Raw genomic sequence first — 22649 nt, 5'->3', positions numbered from 1 at the left:
TTTTACTGCTTGTTAGATTCCTAGCTAAAACGGATGGCTCTTTCTAGAGCAACAAATTATGCTAAACTTATACAGTACTTTTGCACACAGCTCAAGGTTCCCAACACTTTCTAAAAGGTTACCGTTAATTCGCATTCCAAATTTCTAGAAGAATATGGCAGTGATTCCATGAACTGCTAAGACACTGTACGCAGAAATCTGTTCTTCCTTCCACAGCCACACAAAATGCAAAATAATAAGAATAAAACAATGAGCTAGAGACCAAACAATACAGCTGAAATGTGTACTGGTCAAATCCTTTCATACAAAAATGGACATTTTTGCATGAACAAATATTTTTGCTCCTAAATCAAACTTTAGTAGGACACTTAAAAACTATACTATTGGATATAAAGAACAGTCACATTTAAATGACATGCTATTAAAAATGAATTCATTATTCTTGAGTTTAAATGAAATTGTTTATGATAAAATATGTCGTCATATTTGTTCAGACAGTCCAGTGGGCCTTTGTTTGTGTTTATTGGAAATGCCTTCCATATACTGAGGCTCCAAATCAGAGCTTCCCAAATGGAATCTGCAGAGAAAAAAAACACTGATTCCAAAAAGAAGACTGTGCAAACAATACATAGTTCCAAGATAAATAAATCTACCCAAACCAACTAAACTGTTCTTCCAGGTTAATCAAAGACTCCTGCCTAGCAAAATCTATCTTTCACAGAACATGAAACATCCACGTGCCAAAGTCTTACAATTAAAATGATCTTCAGAATTTAAAATTTTTCATCAGCCCAAACACAACCATGAACAATTTATCTAGTCTTACAAATTGATTTGAAAAATATTGGAAGATGGGAAATATATTTCAACTCATCCTACAAAATCCAACCTGACTCCTCTGTTTACCAAAGTCTACCCACCCCACCCCACCGCCTTTACCGGACTCTATGTTATTTGCCTAATATGGCAAAATCCTTATAAGCAAAAAGAATTTACTGAATCTCTTTTTGCTCCATGGCCTGGTTTACTTTAGGTCCCCTCACTGACATTTCTTTGGCCCCACAGCATGGGGGTACAGGCTGATCTGCATGGCTGGCTATACAGACGTTTCATGAAACCTTTACAATTGACCACACAAACACAATACCACAATGTAGGTCAACTTGTGCACTCAAATACCAACGTGAAATTTATATGGAAGTAAAGTATAGACATAAATCTGAAAGGGTAGAATTCCACCCAATGATCCTAAAATTATTTCAAGGAATCAATCTCCAAGAATGCATCATGAAATCAGAAGAGCCCAGTTAAGCTTGGGGGGGGGGGGGAGCGGGGAGGAAGAAGAAAGAAAGAAAATGAAAGACTTTAGAAGCAGCAGCAAAGGTTTCACCAATCATTACATCATTGAGAGGGCTCAAACTACAGATGAAGTTAGAATACAGAAGATTGTAGAAAGGGCATTTAAAATTATTAACTGATCAAAAATTTGTAGTTGTCATTAAAAAAAAAATACAACTTAGCAATTCAGTTCAGAAAGAAGAATATCCCCAGGAACATACACATCTGTTTAATATTACAAGCCAACTGTCAACATCCTAAGTGAAGTTTTAATTTAATATTTTTTCTTTCTTGATGTTTTACCTTTAATCAATGCCTCATGAGAGTATCAGCTTTCTATAAGAAACTGTTAAATATAAAGAAATGTTATTGTAGCATGTTTATAAAATCATAGTTCGAGAACTTTTTATTTTTCCAAAGCCTGACCACAACTTAATTATCTGCAGGACATTCCAGGCTCACAATTGCAAGCTCCAGTTCCCAAGCAATTTTCAACAATGTCTACTGTACAGGACGGAGGGTACCCCACAGACCGCAGCATGGTTACATTTCCAAAAGTCAGCATTAGGCCCTTTAGACATGGTTTTTATTTTCATTAAACAATATTTGTTTCCTCACTAATCATTAAATGGTTTTCATCACTATCGCCTGTTTTCCTTTCATATGCCGGTTATTAGCATCAGTGTTTGTGTTCATAATAAATACAAAGGTGACCCACCCAGTTATTTAAAAATGAACACACACGACGTCTGGTTCAACGAGTGTTAGAGATTCCGCAACATACTCACACCCTGAATACCGTTCTATTTTCATCTGGACTCTAAAAAAACTTTCAGAGAGTAATAGACTCTGTACATACTCCTTTAAATCAGATTTAAGCTTCATGCCTGCTTATGTTATTGTGGGCACACAGATCTAATCAGTGGTTCAAGACATTTACGTGGGAAAATGGAAGAGGAAGAAGAAAAGACAGCAAGTTCATATTCCTGACCATAATGGAGAGGAGCTGAAAATATTGCCAATTCCTACAGATGGATGAGAAAAGCAGCCTGATTAAAAGTAACATGCCAGTAACTGACCAAAATGCGGGGGAGTAACTAACAGAGCATTCCAGAACTTTAGGAATGACTCTGAGGAAGGAAAGTTAAAAAAAACAAAAGAGAGAGAACGTTGTATGCTACAGGGTAATCGGAACAATTTAGAAATATGTCGTGTGGAACAAACAAACCTGCATCAAAATCAGAGATAAAATTCATAGCCAATAGAAAAAATAATCCAATAAATAATCTGGAAAACCATCAAGAAGTCTGATACTTGCATTATTGCATTGGAACCACAAGAGTTTTCAGGCAAATAAATTATTTAAGCCCAAATGGACTAGTTTTGGGTTTTGGATTAACTGGCCAGTGATATATGAACTCAGAGAGACAGAGATACACAACGCAGAGCATGCACATGTGTTTATTAGTTTCTGTGTTTATTTATCAAATACTTTATCACATTTCCTATGTGCCAGGCACTTTGAAAGTACTTCACTCTTTCAATCTTCCAAAACTAGGCACCACTTTATTCCCATTACATAGATCAGGAAATGAAGTTAAATAATTTATCTACAAGTCACCCACCAGTAGGCACTAGAGTGCAGAGTCCCTGCTCAAAACCACCATGCCACAAGCCATCCCAGGTGACATTAACTTTATCAAGATAAGAAGAGCTCCATTATTGGAGGTACCCACATGCCTAACTTCGCTGACTCCTTCCTCTGTCGGTCTCTCAAATGTTCCCAATTGAGGCCCGCTTCTTATCTAAAATTCCCCTCTGGCAATCTTGCTCCTTCCTTAAGGCCTCAACCTCCACCTATACTCTGATGTCTGCCCGTCTACAGCCCTGGCTAGGGCTCAGAAGCCTTTCCTGAGGTCCACTTCTGTATTTACAACTGACAAATACGTGTCCCTTGGCTGTTCAGGAGGTACCTCAAACAACTATAAAACTGAACACATTTGACCACCCACCTGGTCACCCACAATTAAAACCTTGAAGTAACCTAGAACCACTGATTTTCATCTCCTACATCTAATAAGTCCCAAATCCTGTCAAACAGATCTTGCATCTGTCTTCTGTCCTGCTTGGCTCAGGCCTTTACCACATCTTGATTAGACATGAAGGCTGCTCAACAGATCTTCCTCCTTGCTGCCGGTACTTCTCACCTCTACTGGGTTTGCCAACAGCCAGCAGTAGGATCTTTCCAAAATCCACCCCTGATCACGTCAGTCCCCTGCTGAAACTTGTTATATGGTTCACCATGGCCTTTAGGATGACGCCCTTTCTTTCCCATTCTAAGGAATACCTTTTATCCTTCAAGACTCACCTCTCCTATGAAGCCCTTCAGCCCCTCCCAAGTGAAGAGGTCTTCACTTCAACTTCTGTAGCCATACATACTTTGATAACACCATTTCTTACAACACACTTTAATTATTTGCCTCTAGGTTAGTCTTCTCACTAGACTATGAGTTTCTCCAATTCAGGGATTGTCTCACGTTTGTTTGCCCAATACCTACTTGTACGCGTGACACATGCTGGATGCTCAGGAAATAGTAAGTGAATAAAGAATTCATTCTCAGAGACACCTGATATAGGAATATCCATTCAAGGTGATATTAAAGTGATATTAATAACCTAAGGCAGAATGAAAGGGCACAATTTTGAATGCAAAGTACATTTTTATTGTTGGCCACCCACATCCACAGCTCTTGTCCTCCTGGAAATAGCTCCCCAAATTTCCTTTGGAAATCTTTCTTCCTCTCCTCTCAGCTATGTGTACCAGGTGGAAGTGACACTGGTCCGGCTGCTGGGCTGAGTCCTAAGTAGACCAACTAAGCATATGTCCTTTCCCTTTGGAGACAGGGATGGATTTAAGGATAGGCATATGAGTCAATTCCAAGATTCTGATGGATACTACAAGGAAAGAGCCTCTCTCTTCCTCCAGATGGAGTAGTATGGGAAAGTTAAGTCTGCAAGTAGTACAGCTTTTTGGCTACCATGAAGGAAGAGCTTGGAGGGGCCCTAAGGGAGATGCTAACACCATGAATGGCAGAACAGAGAGAGCGAGAAAAATCAGGCCTTTGGTGACACTGCTATGTCCCCTGGGTCCAGCCATGCCAGAGGTTAAGTCATACCACTAGACTTGTCAGTGATATAAATCAATACTTTCCCATGATCATTTCAGCTAATTTGCATTGGGTTCTAACTTGTAGCCATAAGGCTGCTGATGCAGTAAGTTAGTGTTTATGGGAAGAAATCAAGCTACACATATAAAGAAATGCACAGAAAAAGGAGGCAGAACAAAGGGTGAGAATAAGCAGCAAGTTAAACCTGACAGGCGATAAACACGGTGACCAGGGTGCTCCGGACACAAGGAAGAGCGAGGCTCAAGGTGCCCGCCATCCCAGGCGGCACTAAGCAGGTCCTCGTATGCGTAGCCTGTGGGCCACTTATGAAAAGAATAAAGTTTTATAAAGAGCTAGAAAAAGAAATAAAAAATAACAAATGCTTCTTTTTAAAAAGGCCTTTATGAGAAAAAGAAAAGGCTGTGGGATAATTTAATCTGGAGAAAGCAAGTCCTCGAGGCAACTGAACTTGGTGAAGGGTTATTTATAAGGAGGTGACTAAACAGCTGTTCTCCAATTTCACAGGGAAAAGAATTAGAGGAAATTGATTTACATTTCAGCACGAAGCTGAGGCAGGCAAAAGGAAGAAGTGCTGGAGGGAGAACTGTTAATGATGAAAAAAGGCTAAATGAAAAACTGGATTTTTATGGCTTTTAAAAGATGGAAAATCACCTATGTTGATTAATTTAGTTTTGAGTCAAACTGGTAAACACACATTTGAGAATGCCTTCTATTCATTTACTCACATACCAAGTACTGAAACCCTACTGTGGGCCAGGCCTGGGAACACAGAAATGATTAAGAAGTGCCTGCCCTGTCCAAGGGCTCGTAGCTAGCTATGAGAGCCACGGCGGGAAATACAAAGAAGGATCAAATCGGAGTCCCACCTCTCCTTTTCCACCCCCACACCCAAAGGTAAGCAATATAGTTTGTGAGACAGCACAAGAGCACCTGGAAAGTTAAGCAACGATGCAAAAATTAAATGAGAACACAAAAACAGTCACGCGAAGGCTGTCACAGCCAGAACTCCTTGCTTAATGAGTAATATGGCAGCAAACACTTTGAAATCAGGAGAAAGAGACTATTATAGGAGAGAACGTGGCTTTCAAGATGGGGAGAATTTGAGTAAGTGAAGGGGAGCGAGCCATCCACGCAAGAGAAACAGCGGAAGCCAAACAAGGAGACAAGAAAGCAGAGAAGGCTGTAAATGGAGTAGGCTGGTTAAAGCTGGTGGGATGATCGAGGAAGCATCGGGTGTAAAAATGGAAAAGTGGGTAGTTCTAGCTTTATAAGGGCCTTTGAACGCAGGCCAAATAACAGGAATTTGTTGTGTGGGGAGTGAGCAGTACTGAATGCTTCTGAGCAAAGTAACATGATGAAAGCAGCATTTTCAGCCCAGTGGCTTGGCTCCAAAGGAGATGGAGGGCTCAGTACAGTTGCATCACAACTCAGGCTCAAGACGGTGAGGGTCTGAACCCACACGGCTGCAGTGGAATGGATGAGAAAGAGGAAGCCAAGGCATCAACTTACTTAATTCATTTCACAAATGTGTGTGGAACTCTGCACGGTGCTCTGTGCTGTGACGGGGAGTGCAACACAGTCCCTGTCCCCTCGGGCCTGAGAATTAACTGGCTGGGGTAGGCCAGGGAGAGGGAGACCAACGGACACCCCTGCAAAGATGGTGCTCAGTGTGGATGAGAGTCTGGTGGGCTTGCATTCCGAGAATTTTCTTTACACAAGCTGGAACAACGACAAAATGCCAAAATATAAACAGAAAAACCAATCCTCCCAAAATATCACTCCATGTGTATCATGGGAGATACTGATTTTTATTGCCAGTTTGAGTCATGGAAAAGTATAGAAGCAAATACGCCCATACTGACTGAGCTGTACCAAGTAAAGAATATAAAAAAAGGCTTTTAAAAAAGAGAGAAGGTCTTTTTTAGGACTGAAATGTTTCCAGATTTCATCTTTTGACATAACTGAGATATATTCAGACTTCCCACTTACCCACAGATAAGTATTTAGAAGCTTTCAGAAAATTCATCACCTCTCCTTGATATCTTTTTTTTTTCCCTTCCTTCCCTTAATTTAATTTTGATTTAACTTCCTCTTGTCACTGCTTGCTTACAAATCACAGCCTCTATGTCTGGAGTCAATTAGGGCTATAAAGTACCCCACCACGCCTTCATCTGGGGACCCATTTATATATATTTTCTTATTTCAAGAGGTAGAGCTAAGAGCCCATAACACCAAAAGTTTCCAATCAACCATCACATTCTATTCTTTGGAAAAGTATGCTTCTCTCCACAGTTAAGAAGGCGACATCAAACTACAAATTTTGCAAGAATATTTCCTTTCCACCTGTATAAAGATGAATTGTGCTTTGGGAATTCATTTGCAAAAAATGGGTTGAGTGTGTGTAATACATGCTTAATAGCAATAACATTAAAAAATCTTTCTACCATTTAAAATTAAATGTAATTTCCTTATTACTTTAATGGAATCCCTTGGAGTTAAAGTATTTAACTAGTCGCTTGCACATCAAGTATTCATTATATAATTCCCTTTAAATATTAGGCATATTAGATATGTAAACTGTCCATTGACAGCGTAAAAACACACATTTCCAATGAAACAGAAACAGGAGAAGGACAAGGCAGCTTGATGCAGAATCTGATAATGGGTTACAGATTCTCTTCCAGTGCAGATTTATAGTCAAAATGCCGTAAGAGCCATTTACCACCTTTAACCTTTCAGGTCATATTTGGAAGAGAAGTATGAACTGCCATATCACTAAGAGAAAATCTGTCTGAGGCTAAAATTCTTGACTTTTCCCTATTGCAGTGTTGAGCTACAAAGGGGGAGAGAGAGAAATAGATCTCCTATGAAAACCACCTTAAATAAAAAGGTAGAGATGAATTGTATAAGGTCTATCCATGGGAAGGAATTCCTTTGTCACTGCCTTTCAGGGTCGACCCTGAAAGGCAGTGGGGTTGCAATGCAATTCTGTGTATTGCTGGCTGGTACCAGCCTACTGATGAACCCCATCCTACCCCACAGGACACCTGATAGACACAAGGAAAAAATCCTAGGGTGGGCAGACATCCCGAGTCATGGATTATGGACGCAAAGCCTCTACACACCCCAAAACCAACCCCTCTCCCTTCCAGCCCTCCAATCTCCTGTTGGACCTCCCACTGGCTGAACCCAATCAGAAGCCAGGCAACAAGGAAACCCAGGCAAGCACTCCATAAAAATCAGGCTCCTGGGGCAAGACCAGAATGGAAAGGGTAGAGAATGGATCTGGAGGGGCCAAAGGAAAATACAAGGCACACTCCATGACCTATTTCTCACACTCCTCCATTAAACTGAGCTTTTCTCCATACATTTTACGGTCCTGGGCTTTCCCACCTTGGAGCCTTTGTCACACGTTCCAGCCCTATTTCTTCATTTTCACATGTGGAAAATCTACGAGGCCCACCTCTTCCACGAAGTCTCCCCTCAACCCTACCCAGAAGTAGTAATCTCTCTACCCTCTCAATTCTTGAAGTTCCTCTACTAAAGATGTCTATAGTTACGAATATGTCTTATATTTATTAGTTTACTTATCACCCAAGTATTTCATGTATCCATTTACTTACTTACTATAAGTTTCCCATTAGAATACTGGGGCGCCTGGTGGCTCAAGCAGTTAAGCATCCAACTCTTGATTTCAGCTCAGGTCATGATCTCAGGGTCATGTGATGGAGTCCCATGTAGGGCTCCACACTCAGTGTGGAGTCTGCTTGGGGTTCTCTTTCTCCCTCTGCCCTTCACCCCATGAAGGCTCTCTCTCATAAATAAATAAATCTTAAAAAAAGAGAGAGAGAGAGAGAAAAAGAATATAACCTCCACAAAAGCAGAGATGCTGTCTTAACTTGGCTCCACCCCACGACCAAAAACAGTGCACAGCCTACACTAGATGCTCAAGAAATATTTATTGAATGAATGAATGAATGCCCCCTTCTAGAGTGTAAGCATTTGATGGCCAAATCAAAGTCTCTCTCATCTATCCTATATAGCAATCTAAATGCCTTCCTTACTCATAGGCAGATACTCAAGCAATAGGAGCTGGTAATAAAGCAGTTGCCGTTGAATGAGAATCTATAACGTACCAGCTACAGTGCCAACAGCTTTACCTACAGTAACTCCTTCAATCCTCACAACAACCCTAAAAGGTAGTGTGGCAGAACTATGCCTTCAGGATCGAAGCCCTCATTCCCCCAGCTTCCAGAACTGCCTGCCGATGGCTCCCAGCTAAGTCTGTCTAAGGAACTGCCCTCAGCGGAGGAAAGCTGCTTCACCCAACGTTATGGTTCAAATCCCTGGGGGAAGTCCGCATCCAATGGCTGGCCACCACAGCGGTTTCAAAGGCCTGACCCCTTGCCTTACCTGGGTAATTCTGAAAAGGCATCTTGGCTCTGCAGTTCTCCACGGGACCAACTATTGAGTGAATCCACAAAATAACAAACTAGTGCCCCAGACGAAGAAACAGAATCAACACTTTGTCAAATATCTACAATGTAAAAATCGGGTCTCCTTCCTTCTCAGCGATTTTACTAACTGAAACCATAAATCTTTTCCCCTTTTCCTCAAAAACAGACCACAACACTGCCTATATGAAACGTATGGTCACTGGGTAATTGTCGATTAAAAAAGAAAAAAACTTTGGTTTGTATTTCCCCTACAAGCGAGTCAGGAACTTTCAAATATATAGGATTTATGGACCAAAATATGCTCCCGAGGATAGCAGATGACAGGACAACACGCCGGGGGGAAAATCACCAGTGATCTGGCCTGCGGAATGCCAAGACCCGGGACAGTGCTCGCCACGTGCACGGCCGCGCATTCAGCATCCTAGGAACCCAGGGCACGCTCACTGTCCCCGTCCCATCGTCCTGGGCAGCTCACTGAACCCTCTGAACCTCAGTTTCTCCATGAGGGAAGGAACCTCATCCGTAAGGACAGTCGACTAAATGAAAATGCTCTTTGCACAGTGCCAGGAAGAATAGGTGTTCAACAAGTGGTAGCTATTACTATTGCTGATGAGTCTGCGGAATGACAATCAGAAAGGTAAAACATCCACACATTTGTGGATGATTTTCTTGTAGAGCTTCAGATTTCAGAAAGTCGGAATTGAAAATCCAGCTGACTTACAGGAAAATTACTCCCTTTACAAAAGGTTTTACTGCAGACTTCCTTTAAATAGGGGCCCCCTCTGTTGTGCATTTAATATATAATCAGATACTGCTTACTCATGACACTTTTCTCATCAAAAGATATTAATTCTTCTCTATTTCCTACCACAGCAAAGAAAAACTCATCTGCGGGAGTTTCACTTTTTCTGTTTTGCTTTTCATTTCAAAAGTAATATGTGCTCATTAAAGAAATTCAGGATGATGGAAGCAGAAAAAGAAATCACCCCGAGTCCTCTCTCCCAGAAACAGCCACGGTTAACTTGTGGTGTATTCCCTTCTGATCTCTATTTCCATGCCTAGAGTTGCTGTTGTTGTTTCCAATTTCGTATACATAATTTTGTCTTGTTTAAAGATTTATTTATTCTAGGAGGGGCAGAGGGAGAGGGAGACTCCCTGCTGGTGGGGAGCCTGATGCGGGGCTTGATCTCAGGACCCTGAGATCATCACCTGAGCCGAAATCCAGAGTCGGACACTTAACCAAGGGAGCCATCCAGGCGCCCCTCGTATACATAGTTTTAATTATATCTGGTTTTGGTAGTAACTTTTTTAACCTAACGTGATAATATAAGCAATTTTTCTCACGCCATGACTTCCTCTTCAGTGTGCCATGTTTCCCTAACAATTTCCCTGTACTTGGGAATACTGCTGTCTCTTCGTAAAGTAACTGTGACAGTTGCCACCACAATCATCATCAAAATCATCACTGCTAATATTATTAAAACTACTGCTGTTAGTTTTTAAACTCAAAGACCTCCTACTTCTGTAAGACAGAACATTCACATTCATTTTTATTTTCTTCAGTTTTGCTTTGGCAATGAAATCTTTAGTTTATCTAAAAATATATTTTAATGTGTATACAGTAAGATATGAACAACAAAAAAAAAGCCAGAGCATTTTTTCAGAGTGCTGACCAATTATCCCCAAATCATCTTGAATAAACCTTCTTTTTCTTACTGATTTACAATGCCTCTTTTATCAAGAAAAGGTTACACACACACACTTGGCCTTATATGCTTCACTGATCAATCCATAGACATATATACTTTTTGTCTTTAAAATGTTTTAATATCTGGCAAAACTAGTATCCCCGCCCCAACACACACACCCTTCCACTCTTCAACAATTAATCTCACGCATCCTTTTTTCTAGGTGAATTTCAGGACCACTTGCAGGTTTCTCTCAAAAGAATTCTGTTGCAATTTTGATGAAAGCTGCACTAAACCTACAACTTAATTTAGGAATAACTGATGTCTTTACAACATTTTTTCTTCCCTTCCAGTGCACAATACGTGTTTCTGTTTATTCAAGTCTCCTGTATCCCTCCACGAAATTCTGAAGTTTTCTTCAAATGGGACATGTCCATTTCTCATTGAGGTTATTTCTAGAAATGCTTTTTGTTACTACTGTAAATGTTTTCATTGAATTTTAAGTGGTCATTAATTAGATACAGGATGGCCACTGATTTATGTGCATTTATGCTGCACAAGAGCTCTGGAGGCCTCTGGGCTAAGGCCATAAAGCACCTCCCCCAATTTAATTCACACTGCCCACAAAGAAGCACCACTGGCTCAATCAGCCAGTTTCCTGTCACTGAAAAAGTCCTCACACCCACCATCTACTCAATTTCACTTGCTCTTCAAGGCTCTGCTCCAACTTAAAAGTTTTTCTGACTACTCTCCCCCTAACTATTATCTACCCCTCTTCTATACTCTTCCAGCGCTGATAATAAGTTCTAATATATTTAACCCTTAAAAAAATAGGAATAATTTTCCTTTCATCAATATTAGAACATCAATTTTTTTTATATTTGAGAAAAGATTAAACAGAAAACAAGTGAAATTATAGATTTTTTACCTTTTTAGGAGATTATAAACTTGAAACAAATTTGGTGAAATGTATTATTGTTTAAAATAGTGATAAACTGAAAGCAGCCCAAAAATCTTTCCGTAGGGGTTCAGGTAAATAAGTTATGTGAAACTATTTATCTACTTAGAGAGAAGGGGGGAGGGGAAGGGGAGAGGGAATCCTAAGCAGGCTCCACACCCAGCACAGCCCAAGGTGGGGCTCCATCTCAGGACCCTGACTGAGATCAGGACCTGAGCCAAAACCAAGAGTCAGATACTTAACCGACTGAGCCAGGCAGGCGCCGCTATGTGAAACTATTTTTAATGACTACACAGCCAAATAAATTGGTGACACAGAACAATATATATGGACATAGAAAAACGTTCACAATATACTGTTAAGAAAAAAAAGCAATAAAAGAAAAAAAAAAAGAGGGCTACCTAACAGCAGTATAGAAAAATTCTTTTTGTTTTAACAAGAAAAATGTCTGGAAGCTATGTACCAAGACTGTAGTAGGGGCTATCTCTGGCCAGTGGTACTATCTGTGAACTTTATTTTCCTTTTTATTCTGTTTAATGAGCACTTACTACTTTTATAGTCAGATTTAAAATAATTAGGGAACTTCAAAAACCTATCCTGCGGATAATAGTCCATTCTAAGAGTAGAGAATCACTATTAAATCAAATGCATTTGTAGAAAGAAACATACCAAATGTCAGCTTTGAAAAACAAACTCATTGTCTCATCTAGGTAAAAATTATGAGTACATAGGAACTCGAGGCGAAAGTGACACAAGACACTGAGCAGTCGTCACTGCAAAAAGCATTTTAAGATATATCCTGGGACTTTCAAAAAGAAGAGTACTGAATCCTGGAACCATCCTGTTGAAAAGGTCCTTAAGGATTATCTAGCCAAAGCCCCTCATCAAAGAAACAAGAAAAAATGAGAAACAAACCAAAAAAAAAAAAAAAAAAAGGTGAGTTTTCTAAGATCACATAGTTCATTAATGACAAAGTCCAGAAGTATTCATAATTCAAACCCTATGCTTCTTAATTCCTTTCTCAATTCTGGAGTCAAGATATGCTGCAGTCTGTCAGTTCTATTTAGACTGTAAAAATGCAAATGTTCATTTACCAGGGTTTTCTTATCATCCATCTAAAAAGTGAACAGGAATGTGTACAATGGTTTGAAATGGAAAGATTCACTCTCTTGGTTAAGTATACCTTACGTGCTGCAACAGAGTTTTGACAAATAGCCATACACGGAATTGTGACAAGGAGGAGCTAGCAAACTCTAGTAGTTACAGACTTTGAGAACCTGAAAGTCAGGAAGAAAAAAGTACTACTGAATTTAAAATTACAACTGTGCTGCAAGCTTTTCATACCAAAGTTATTCAACACAAAGTTCATTCAACACATCATCCTTTCATCCCTCTGGTTTAATCGCTTTCTTTTAGATGGGTTCTGAAGGGGCCTCTTTTTAAGTCAATTTTAAACCCAGTATGTCATAAACACCAAGCCGTAATTAACCACTGTAGACTTCACTGATGCGCTGCCCACCAGAGGGAGCCCATATGGATTTCCAGTAACAAGAAACCTCAAAACCTCAAGTTTGTATGAATTCTATTCTTAGAATATTATTCATAATACCAATACTGTAAAATCACTTAATAATATTGTATTTCTATCCTCCCCAAAAGATAAAAGTTAAATGAGATCAGGTACATATCTTATCAGAGCTCCTAACCTATAAGAGAAGCCCCAAAATGACTGATTTTCCAAAATTTGTAACCTCTTGAGTACTAATTACACTGTTCAAAATAAATGAACTAACTTTTATACAAGTTGATGTGAGTTTGGTTGATATCTGTTATGATAGATGGTTTTACCCTCAGTATGTTGACAAATCTGGTTCTCAATCAGGGACAGCCAGACCCTGAACAGGAAGAATTCATTAAAAATGTCATCCTTGGGGAGACTGGGTGGGATCAGTCGTTAAGCGTCTGCCTTCGGCTCAGGTCATGATCCCAGGGTCCTGGGATTGAGCCCTGCATCGGGCTCCTTGCTTCGCGCTAACCCTCTCCTACTCCCCCTGCTTCTGTTCCCTCTCTCTCTGTGTCTCTCTCTGTCAAATAAATAAAAATCTTAAAAAAAAAAAAAAAAGTCATCCTCGGGGGACCCATTTCAGCAGCCCTGTCCTACCTAGTAGGTGATACACTGAACTGCTGGTGACCTGCCAGCTAGAAACTGAGAAGAGAACTGTTTGACCCATTCTAGATGTTTCTTGGCATGAAGGAGAAAACCAACGGACTACCCCTGCGCACCATGCCTCTGTAGTATGTGATACAATCACCACCACCAAGACGAGTCTCTTTCAAGAATGAAGAAAGCAGAACTGAGGGGAACAGAACTTTGCACAAGAACCTGGCATCAAAAAGAGCCCCAGTGAGTCTCTATCCCCATCTGCAATCTGGTGAGCCTGACTCACTCACAAGGCCCAGGCCAGAGTTTTGCCGGATGTGAGGCCCACTGCACATCTCCATGCAATTGGCTGGGCATATGTCCCAGGTGCCTATTTTGTAGACTCAATGGTGTGCAATATAGAAATATGACAAAGTGGGAGGACCCCACTGGGTTCCAGCTATGCTCTCCAATTCAGGTTTACCGAAAAGCACTGCCAGTGGAGACTTATCCACCACTTGCTATCTTTTTTTTTCTTTAAGATTTATTTATTTGAGAGAGAGAGCAAACTCGAGTGGTAGGAGGAGCAGAGGGAGAGGGACAAGCAGACTCCAAGCCGAGTACGGAGCCCAACATGGGGCTTGATCCCACGACCCATGAGATCATGACCTGAGCCAAAAATCAAGAGTCGGATGTTTAACTGACTGAGCCACCCAAGCGCCCCCACCACTTGCTGTCCTCATAAAACTCCAATGTCCATCAGGCTCCTTGGATGTATTCTCTACTGTTTAGAACCAAAAGAAGAAGGCATGAGTAACTGGCATTCTACTCTAACTTTGAAAAAAAAATTTATTGTGAAGTCTATTACCAGAACTTTCCAGCCAGAAAGCTGGGAATTATTCTATTTCTTCCTCTTTCTAACCCCACTCATTACTGCCTCCTGCACATCTGCTTCATCCATCTACGCCTGTCCAACCATACCGCCACCAGTTCACCGCTTTCTCCTGACTGCCTGCAACAGCCTCCTAGTTAGCTCTTCTAGGTCCGTCTGGCTACACTCCAAACCCACCCTCAATATTGCTGGTTATTTTAAATCACAAATATGATCCTTTCATGCCTCTGCTTGTGTAGCTCAGAGCACAAAGTCCAAACTCTGTAGCACTGCTGATGGTGCTCTCATCCAAGGGGTGGCCAACTTTCCCTCTATAGGACCAGAGAGAAAATATTTTAGGCTTCGCAGGCCCCTACAGACTACAACTCTGCCACTCTAGCACAAAAGCATCCACAGCTTGTATGTACACAAATGAAAGTGGTCACATTTCAAGAAGATCTCGTTTTCAAAAAGTAGGCAGCAGGTCAGCCTTGGCCCCTGGGCCAAACTGGCCCACCTGCTCTATCCAATCCCACAAAGCCTTATCTCCTGCCACTCTGACCCTCCCCCAGGCCGCGCCCAGAGAAGGGCTCACCCACCACAGTCTTGCCTCTGCTCCGCCCATCACCCTGCTGTTGTGCATCAGTGCCTCTGCTTATACTCTTCCTTCTGCCAGGAACGTGATTTATCACCTTTCCTTTGTCTGGTGGAACAGTTCCTGTCCTTCAAAGTCCAGGCTGATCTCCCACTGACTACCCCTCAAGGAGATTTATTTATCCTTTATTTCTATTTCCAAGGCATAGGTCTCATAGCTTTTTGTGTGCTCACAATGCCTGAAACATATTGGGTGTTCAATACTTACAGGATGATGGAGTAAATGAATTACTAAATAAATAGAATTTTAAAAGTTGCAGTCTTCATAAGTTCTGGAAAAAACTCAGAAGGGCAACCCACACAGAGGGCTATTAATACCATGAAAGTCTCTAGCACTGAGTTCTGCTTACAGTACAGTTAATATGATCCATAAAAACACAGTATGACGAAGCTAAGAGAGGCCTTGGAGAACATTAACACAGTTGTTTTTAACCTGTGTCTCTGAGTCCTATGTTTGATTCCCAAGGGACTCCTCAAGGAGAAGGGGAAAGGGTGGCAGAGGGACAGGTTGGCTAACGAATCTCTTTCTTCCTAGCCCCCTCCCTCCAGCCTTAGCCAAAGCTGCTCTTTATCTCATTTGCAATAAGGTTTCTGTTTTAAAAAAGAAAAAATCTCTCTGATTCAACGAACTCATGCTCTGTTTGCAGCCTGCATCCTAAACCTGCATTATTTCCTGATCTATTCCTGTGGCCCTGTGTCCAGCCTCTCACTGACCCCTGGCACCTGCTGCCTGATACTGCTTCTTAGAAGCATGCTCCCTGGACTGAAATCCCCAGTTTTATACTCAGTCCTTGGAATAAAGTCTCTTGCCAGCTACTCTGGATAATAATCCAGGTGGTCCCTCCCAGCTCAACTTCTGGGTCCCTACACTAGCACACAAGGTCAACCATGTGATTTCAAAGGAATCAAGGAGGACCTGGGGGAATCAATGCTGAGAGGGTTACAGCTGTCACTCAAATAGTTGTCAACTCGAAAGTTGTGCTATTTATATGTCTGCTTCTCCACTAGACTGTGAACTTCTTGAGGTAGGAACTGAATCTTTATAATAAAAGATACTATTTAATGTTTACTCCAGATACTGGATTAAGTGTAAATGTATACTGTGTAATATTCAGGAATATTAGGATCACACATTTCTAGAATTGGAAGGAGCCTTGCACAGAGATCAACTAGATCCAAAACTGAAAGCAAAGTGACAAGCAATATTGACTACCTAGGTCCCTGCCCTGTCTAGAACCTATGGATTCAGTGGTGGACCACACACAGTCTTTGTCTTCACAAAGCACAAATTCCAGTGGATACATACACATGAGTAAATGGATACATGATACGTTAGATAATGAAAAGAATAAAGCAGGGTGAGGGACAGGAAAAGGATGCTACTTTACACAGGGCAGTCAGGGAAGGTCTCACTGAGGCAGCATTCGAGCAGAGACCTGAAGATCAAACCACTTAGAATCTGGGCAAGAAGTGTCCCATGTAGAGGTAACAACAAACACAAAGGTCCTAAGGTGGGAACCTATCCGTTCATGGGAGAAAAGCAAAGGGGTTAGGGCAGCTGGAACAGAGTGAGCAAGGGGAAGGTGGCAGGAGATGAGGTCAGACAGGGAGCAGGACCAAAGCATCTGGCTTTGGGCCACTATAAGAACTTTGAATTTTAGCCAGAAGCTCAAGATAATCAGTTCCTTGAAAACTCAAAATAAATAGAAGACATTCAGGTTTCACAAAAGCAATGTGTAATAAACAAAGAAAACTTCATCTGCAAGCCTTATCTGAAAATAGACTTTCCAGAGCCCAGGGTCACTATTACGTGACAGGGAATCAGATCATCTTTGTTTTACAAGAAATCACTGCAGTTACATAGTCTAAGTGCTCCATGTAACCAAAGTGGAAACTGAGGCCCAGAGAGACTCTGTGGCCTGCCCGCTTCGTGACAGACCTTGCACTGCAGCACAGGTCTCCTGATGGTCTGTTCAGGGCCGCTCATTGGTTCCTGCTGCCCTGGGCCCAGCCTGGCTGCTCAGAGCGTCCTGGTTTCCCACCTGGTGCTCTCCCTGGCCTCAGCAACCTTTATAAAGCAGTAAGGTAACAAAGAGCTGACACTGGAAGCACCTCCACACAGACTCCCACACTGAAAGCCTGTCACTACAAACTTGCACGATTCTAGTTTTCCCTTCCCCACAGAGCTGAAGACAACCAGGCAGCTGAGGGGAAGGCAGGTCAGGCATTGTGCCAGGCACTAGGAACATTTCAGTTGGTACTGCCTGCCCACCCTTACTGCCTACTCCTCCACAGAGCACTCCCTTCTCCAAGGTTCTAGAGAGGTGATAATCATAGCATCCAACCCACCTTTGGCCACCTGCTGGGGCGGACATATGACTTGGCCACAGGAAGAACCTTATCCCCCCTGAGGCCATTATGAGGGCTCAGGATCCAAGCAGAACCAACTGGAGTCCTTCCTGGGTTTTATGGATAAGAGCTGGAGAAGGAAGTTCTATCCCGTGTTTCCCAGTTACATGAGCCAAGACAGTCCCATTTTGCTCAGGTTAGTTTATATTAGGTTACTGTTACTTGCAACCCAAAGAATTCACACTCCTGCAGGCACATGTATAATTTTCTCATTTCATCTGTATAACAATCTTTTAAGGCTGCTCTTACTCTATTTTAGAAGGGAGGAAACAGGTTAAGTAATTTGCCCAAGTCCATACAGTAAGTACAGGGCATTCAAATTCATACAGTAAAAGGCATTCAAACTCAGGTCCTTCTGCTCTAAACCCATTCAGTATCCAGTTATGAATTCCATATTCACTCAAGAAGGAACTCACTGCCATTCAAAAGCCAAAGATTTTCTGGTTTAAAAGGTACAGGATGAGGTGTGGGAAATAAACAACATTAAACTAGGGTCATAGGACCTGGCTTCTACCTCTGGCTCAGTCCTATGGCTCAGCTATTAAGACTCTGAGCAAGTCTTTCCACTTACCTGGGTGTTTGTTTTCCTACCTACAAAATGAGAAACCTGAACAACATGAACTCGAGATCCTTTTAAGTACTTAACAAAAAAAGTCCATGGTTCTGTTTAAGCATACAGATTCTGTTTTTACTCTACATCAGGCAAGATGTGAAGCAGATTTCAACTTGACCGCCAGGCCCAATAAATGGCTGCCTAGGCCACAATGCTGCAAAGGATTCTGAGCCATAAGATCTACTAGGAAACTGGCACTGGCTTCCACGGTCACAGGGAGGAAGAGAGGGGAACAGCTACATTTGTCATTGCTGATAGAGTGTCACCTTCACAGAGGAATGCTGCGGTCCGCACTACCGATGCACACCCGCACAGGATTTTCACGGATTCCTTTGTGTACTTCCTTGGTTCCTCTTTTCAAGCAAGGAAGGAAAGTACGGGAAAGCTAACTGGTTTGGGGAATATAGCTGAGAGCCACTGATGAAAATGTCTGAATGGCCTACATGGGGTGAAGGTAGGGGGCGAAGGGGAACAGTAACCGTAAGTGTGGTTCTCTATGATACATAGTCTCAGAAGATGCTGATAATTAGCTTAGGAGTTCAGTAAAGTCTGATCACGGCCACGCAACAGAAGTGGAAAATGAGACTCAGTAAGAGGACTTGCCCAAGTCACCCACTTCTAAGTAGCAGAGCCCAGATCTGAATCCACATCTTCTATATCCAAGTCCCTGTGCTTTGTCCACTCCCAAGGTCCCCATTTACCGCACAATCTAAATGAGTTAATTAATCCAGTTCCCACTGCAAAGTGGCATACTCGTCATTGTCTGGAGTTTTTCAGATACAGTAAGTTCCTCACCCCAAGATAGAAAACGTTGTTACTGTTTGTAATTTAATGGGTACACATGCATTGAGTATACATGAATTCAGCAAAACTGAGCATAAGAGTTAAATATTTAAAGGAATGATGCTGAAGAAACCAGCCTGTGGGGAAAAATTAAAAATCAACACAGTTTTATTAATCTTAATAAAACCTCTACAACAATACAGTGAGATGGAAAATTGACATCAGGAATATGCTTTGTCCAAACTGAGGAATGAGAAGAACTAGAATTGAACCAGGTAATGTGCATCCTAGAAATGACAGTGAGTGTGCCTCGAGGAAGACATTCAACCAAAGGCATTACTATAACCTGCTACATTTCCTCAGGTCTGACGACGAGAGCTAACCCCAAACCAGACTATGTGCTCCTAGTACTGGCCAGACTTTTATGTATAAGGAATCCAGGCCAAACAAAATAACAGCCAGCCTCTGACACATGTGACTGTGGCAAGAGCACGGGACACCCCTCACCGGCTCTATACTACAGTTTCTGAGGGTGAGAGGGTGTGGAGGGAATGGTTGCAAGAGCAGGAGGTAATACACAAAGCAACTACAACATAAAAATCAAAATTCCTCAAAAGAATGCATGTTTTCCCTATGTCAGGAGGGGCAGTAGTCCTGAACAACGCAGCCTATGTCCCTACTTCACAGACTCTCCAAGCCTTAGCACCTACCCACATCATCAAATACCAGAACTGACTTTTCAATGGCATGCAATCCAACCCTCTGACTAAGGTACAAAGTTCTTCTCAAACATTTCTGACTAGCAGTCAACCCTCTGATTAAGTGCCTCCAGTGACAGGAAATTCAGCACCCCAGGGTCCTGTCACTGCCCCTGAGGCTCATTAATTCAAAAGCCTAAAGCATATTCTTATCACTCAGGGAAAGGCCTAAGGCCTAAAGCTCCATAAGGCTTGCCATCCCAGCTATGCTTCTTGTCTCTACCACTTGCATATCCCCTACTCCAGAATAGGATCCGAAATTAGCACAGTGCTCATAAATAAGTGATTTCAGAGTTAGAAAGGGACCTCCCCAAACCAAACAACTGTGACCTTCACATACCATAATTCTACAGGAGGAACCTCAAGAGCCTGGGCAGACCTAGGGGGAGGTGAAGGGAGAATGTCCTAGTTTCCTTTCCTCTCATTTCAACCTGGGAAGCTCCTCCTTTGATCTGCTATAAATATGGGATCAATGCAGTTTAAAAGTCTTCTGCTGTTTGAAGGGGAAAAAGGGAACATTTACAGGTAAATAAACTAAGGCCTTAAAACTTGCTTAATAACCTCATACAGCTAATAGTTGCAGGGTTAAGACAACAACCTGGTCTCTTGGCTCCTTCTCCAGTGCTCTCTCTACCACATAACATTCGTCTACCAGCAGAGCAAAGTTCCCACATTCCAGCCACACTCATATGCTTATCAAAACAATTCAATAACACTGCAAAGTGGCATATTCATCATTATTTGGGAGTAGTTCAGACAATATAATGTTCCTCCAAAAAAACCCTGAAATATTACTAATTTGTTTGCAATTTAATGGGTAGACAAGCACTGAGTACATATAAATTGAGCATAAGTTACCTATCTCCACACCTTTGTGCATACTCTTCTCTTAGCCTGAGAGGCCTTTCTCCACCCTCTCTGAAGATTTGTTCCAGGCATCACTGCCTCTAAAAGGCCTTTCTTGGCCCTCAGGTAGAACAGGCCACATTCACCTTTGTACCCTACACACTATCTAGGAGGCTGGATGGCACTCGTGTTGTTACTGTCTCCCCCACCATTCCTTTTGAATTGTGTTATTCTAACAAGGTGCTGGACAGAAGGCAGGTGTTTAATAGGTGTTTATTGAGGACAGAGTGTCTTCACCTGGTCCAATCCCCTTCTGATCCTCACATACCCTCTGCAAATTGCCATACCTTAATTCGTGCATAGAGATATTCACTGAAAACTATCTGAAAGCCTACAAAGTACCAGGCATTGGACTGCGTGCCAAAGAGAAGATTTACCATGAAATTAATGAAGTTTAAGTTTCAGGGCCCCTCACTTGCCCCTTCCAAAGCTCTGACCCTCTTCCCGTGATTTTGTATCTTTATTTCTTAAAGAGGAGAGACAGAACTGTATAAGCTTACTTCAATCAAGCTCCACAAATACTAGATCCACCCTTGCCGCCAAGGATACAAAAGTGAACAAGGTAAACATTCTCTCCCCACTTAGAGAGTTTCCTGTTCAGTGGAGAAAACAGACAACCATCTGTTCCTTCATTCATTCAAAAACATTCACTGGCCAGTGCTATGAGTCGGGCCCTGGGGTTCTGAGGTGACACCTGCACTGTTCCTGTCCTGAAAGAGTTCCCTGCTCTCCTGAACGAAAGCCTACTGTGTTCAGGGAACAGAAAGCAGTTTAGAAGACAATAACACACAGTGTTTGGGAAAGATTACCCTAAACCAGTCTCAAGACCTACTGATCCCCAGCAAGGGCCCTGAACCTATATAGCAGGAGGCAAGCGGAAGGGAGAGGTCAGGTGAATATGATCTTTGATCTCACTGAGCCCGGGAAGGGGGGAGTGGGAGGGGGAGGGAGACAAAACAAGTAAACAGAAGAGGCAAATACACTGTGGTCAGTGCTGAGACAGAAAAGCAAAGGCCTGTGGGGAAGTTTCCCCGACGTTCAAGTCTGCAGTGACGGCGACCTCAATACCTCGCCAAGCGGCCCAAAAATTCTGCGGACAAGAAATTCTGGACTTCCCCCAAATGTGTTCCCATTCCCCGAAATAAAGCTGTTCCTTTCCCAAGACAGCTGGAGGCTCCCTGGTACCAACTCCCCTGTCCCCACTTCGGACCACTTTATCCTCCAAGTTATTCCTTCACACAGTGAATACGGGACAGGGGCCGGTTCGGGCTCTAGGGTCCATGTCGCGGGTCCGCCCCCCTCGCCCGCCCGCCGTTTCCATAGCAACCAGCTCACCACTTCCCGCGCCCGGCTGGAGAAGTCGCCCTTGGGCCGGGGGCTCCGGCGAAACAGCTCGTCGCGGCTGCCATCGACCCCGCCGCCCACTGCCACTCCCAGCGCTTTGTTGCGCGTCTTCACGGTCTTGACGCTGGCCCGGAACAGCAGCGTGATATCCACCGCCATAGCGACCCACACCCCCGGTCCACTTCCCGGCCGGCCCACGTCAGCAGCTTGCGACCGCGGCGTGCGCCCGGCCGCTGGAGGACCGTTCCGGTTCCGCACGCTTCCGCCGCCAACGCGACGCGAGAAGAAAGGTTCCGACCTCCGCGGGATGACAGCGGCGAGAGGAGAAAGGTTCCGGCCTCAGCCCCGTTCTCCTCCCGGCAAACCTCGAAGGGCTTGGCCTCGGGTAGAGGTCCCGCTTGGGGCGTGTGGGCCTGGGGAGCAAGAAAGTGGGGAAGCCAGCAGGCTGGCTCCCCTCTTTTGGCTCTCCCACTTCCTAGGCACGGCGAGTGGGGTGCACTGGAGGCGACCCTTGACCTCCAGGACTCACCTTTTGAAGGACA

General features: G+C 42.8%; 1 protein-coding gene across 1 annotated transcript in view; it reads right to left on the bottom strand.

Moving 5' to 3' along the window:
• STX18 (syntaxin 18) overlaps positions 1-22341 on the bottom strand; it is a 116482-nt gene extending 94141 nt beyond the window's left edge. The window contains exon 1 of the mRNA XM_025887183.2: positions 22099-22341. Within this exon, the coding sequence (XP_025742968.1) occupies positions 22099-22266 (168 nt within the window). The 5' untranslated portion in view covers positions 22267-22341. The remainder of the gene's footprint in view (positions 1-22098) is intronic.
• Between the last annotated feature and the right edge of the window lie 308 nt (positions 22342-22649).

This window comes from Callorhinus ursinus, unplaced genomic scaffold (assembly GCF_003265705.2).
Source record: "Callorhinus ursinus isolate GAN/ISIS: 27379988/994484 unplaced genomic scaffold, GSC_fseal_2.0 scaffold4, whole genome shotgun sequence".
In the NCBI taxonomy this organism is placed as follows: Eukaryota; Metazoa; Chordata; class Mammalia; order Carnivora; family Otariidae; genus Callorhinus; species Callorhinus ursinus.
Note: the sequence above shows the minus strand (reverse complement) of the source record. Positions and strands in the feature narration are given on the sequence as shown.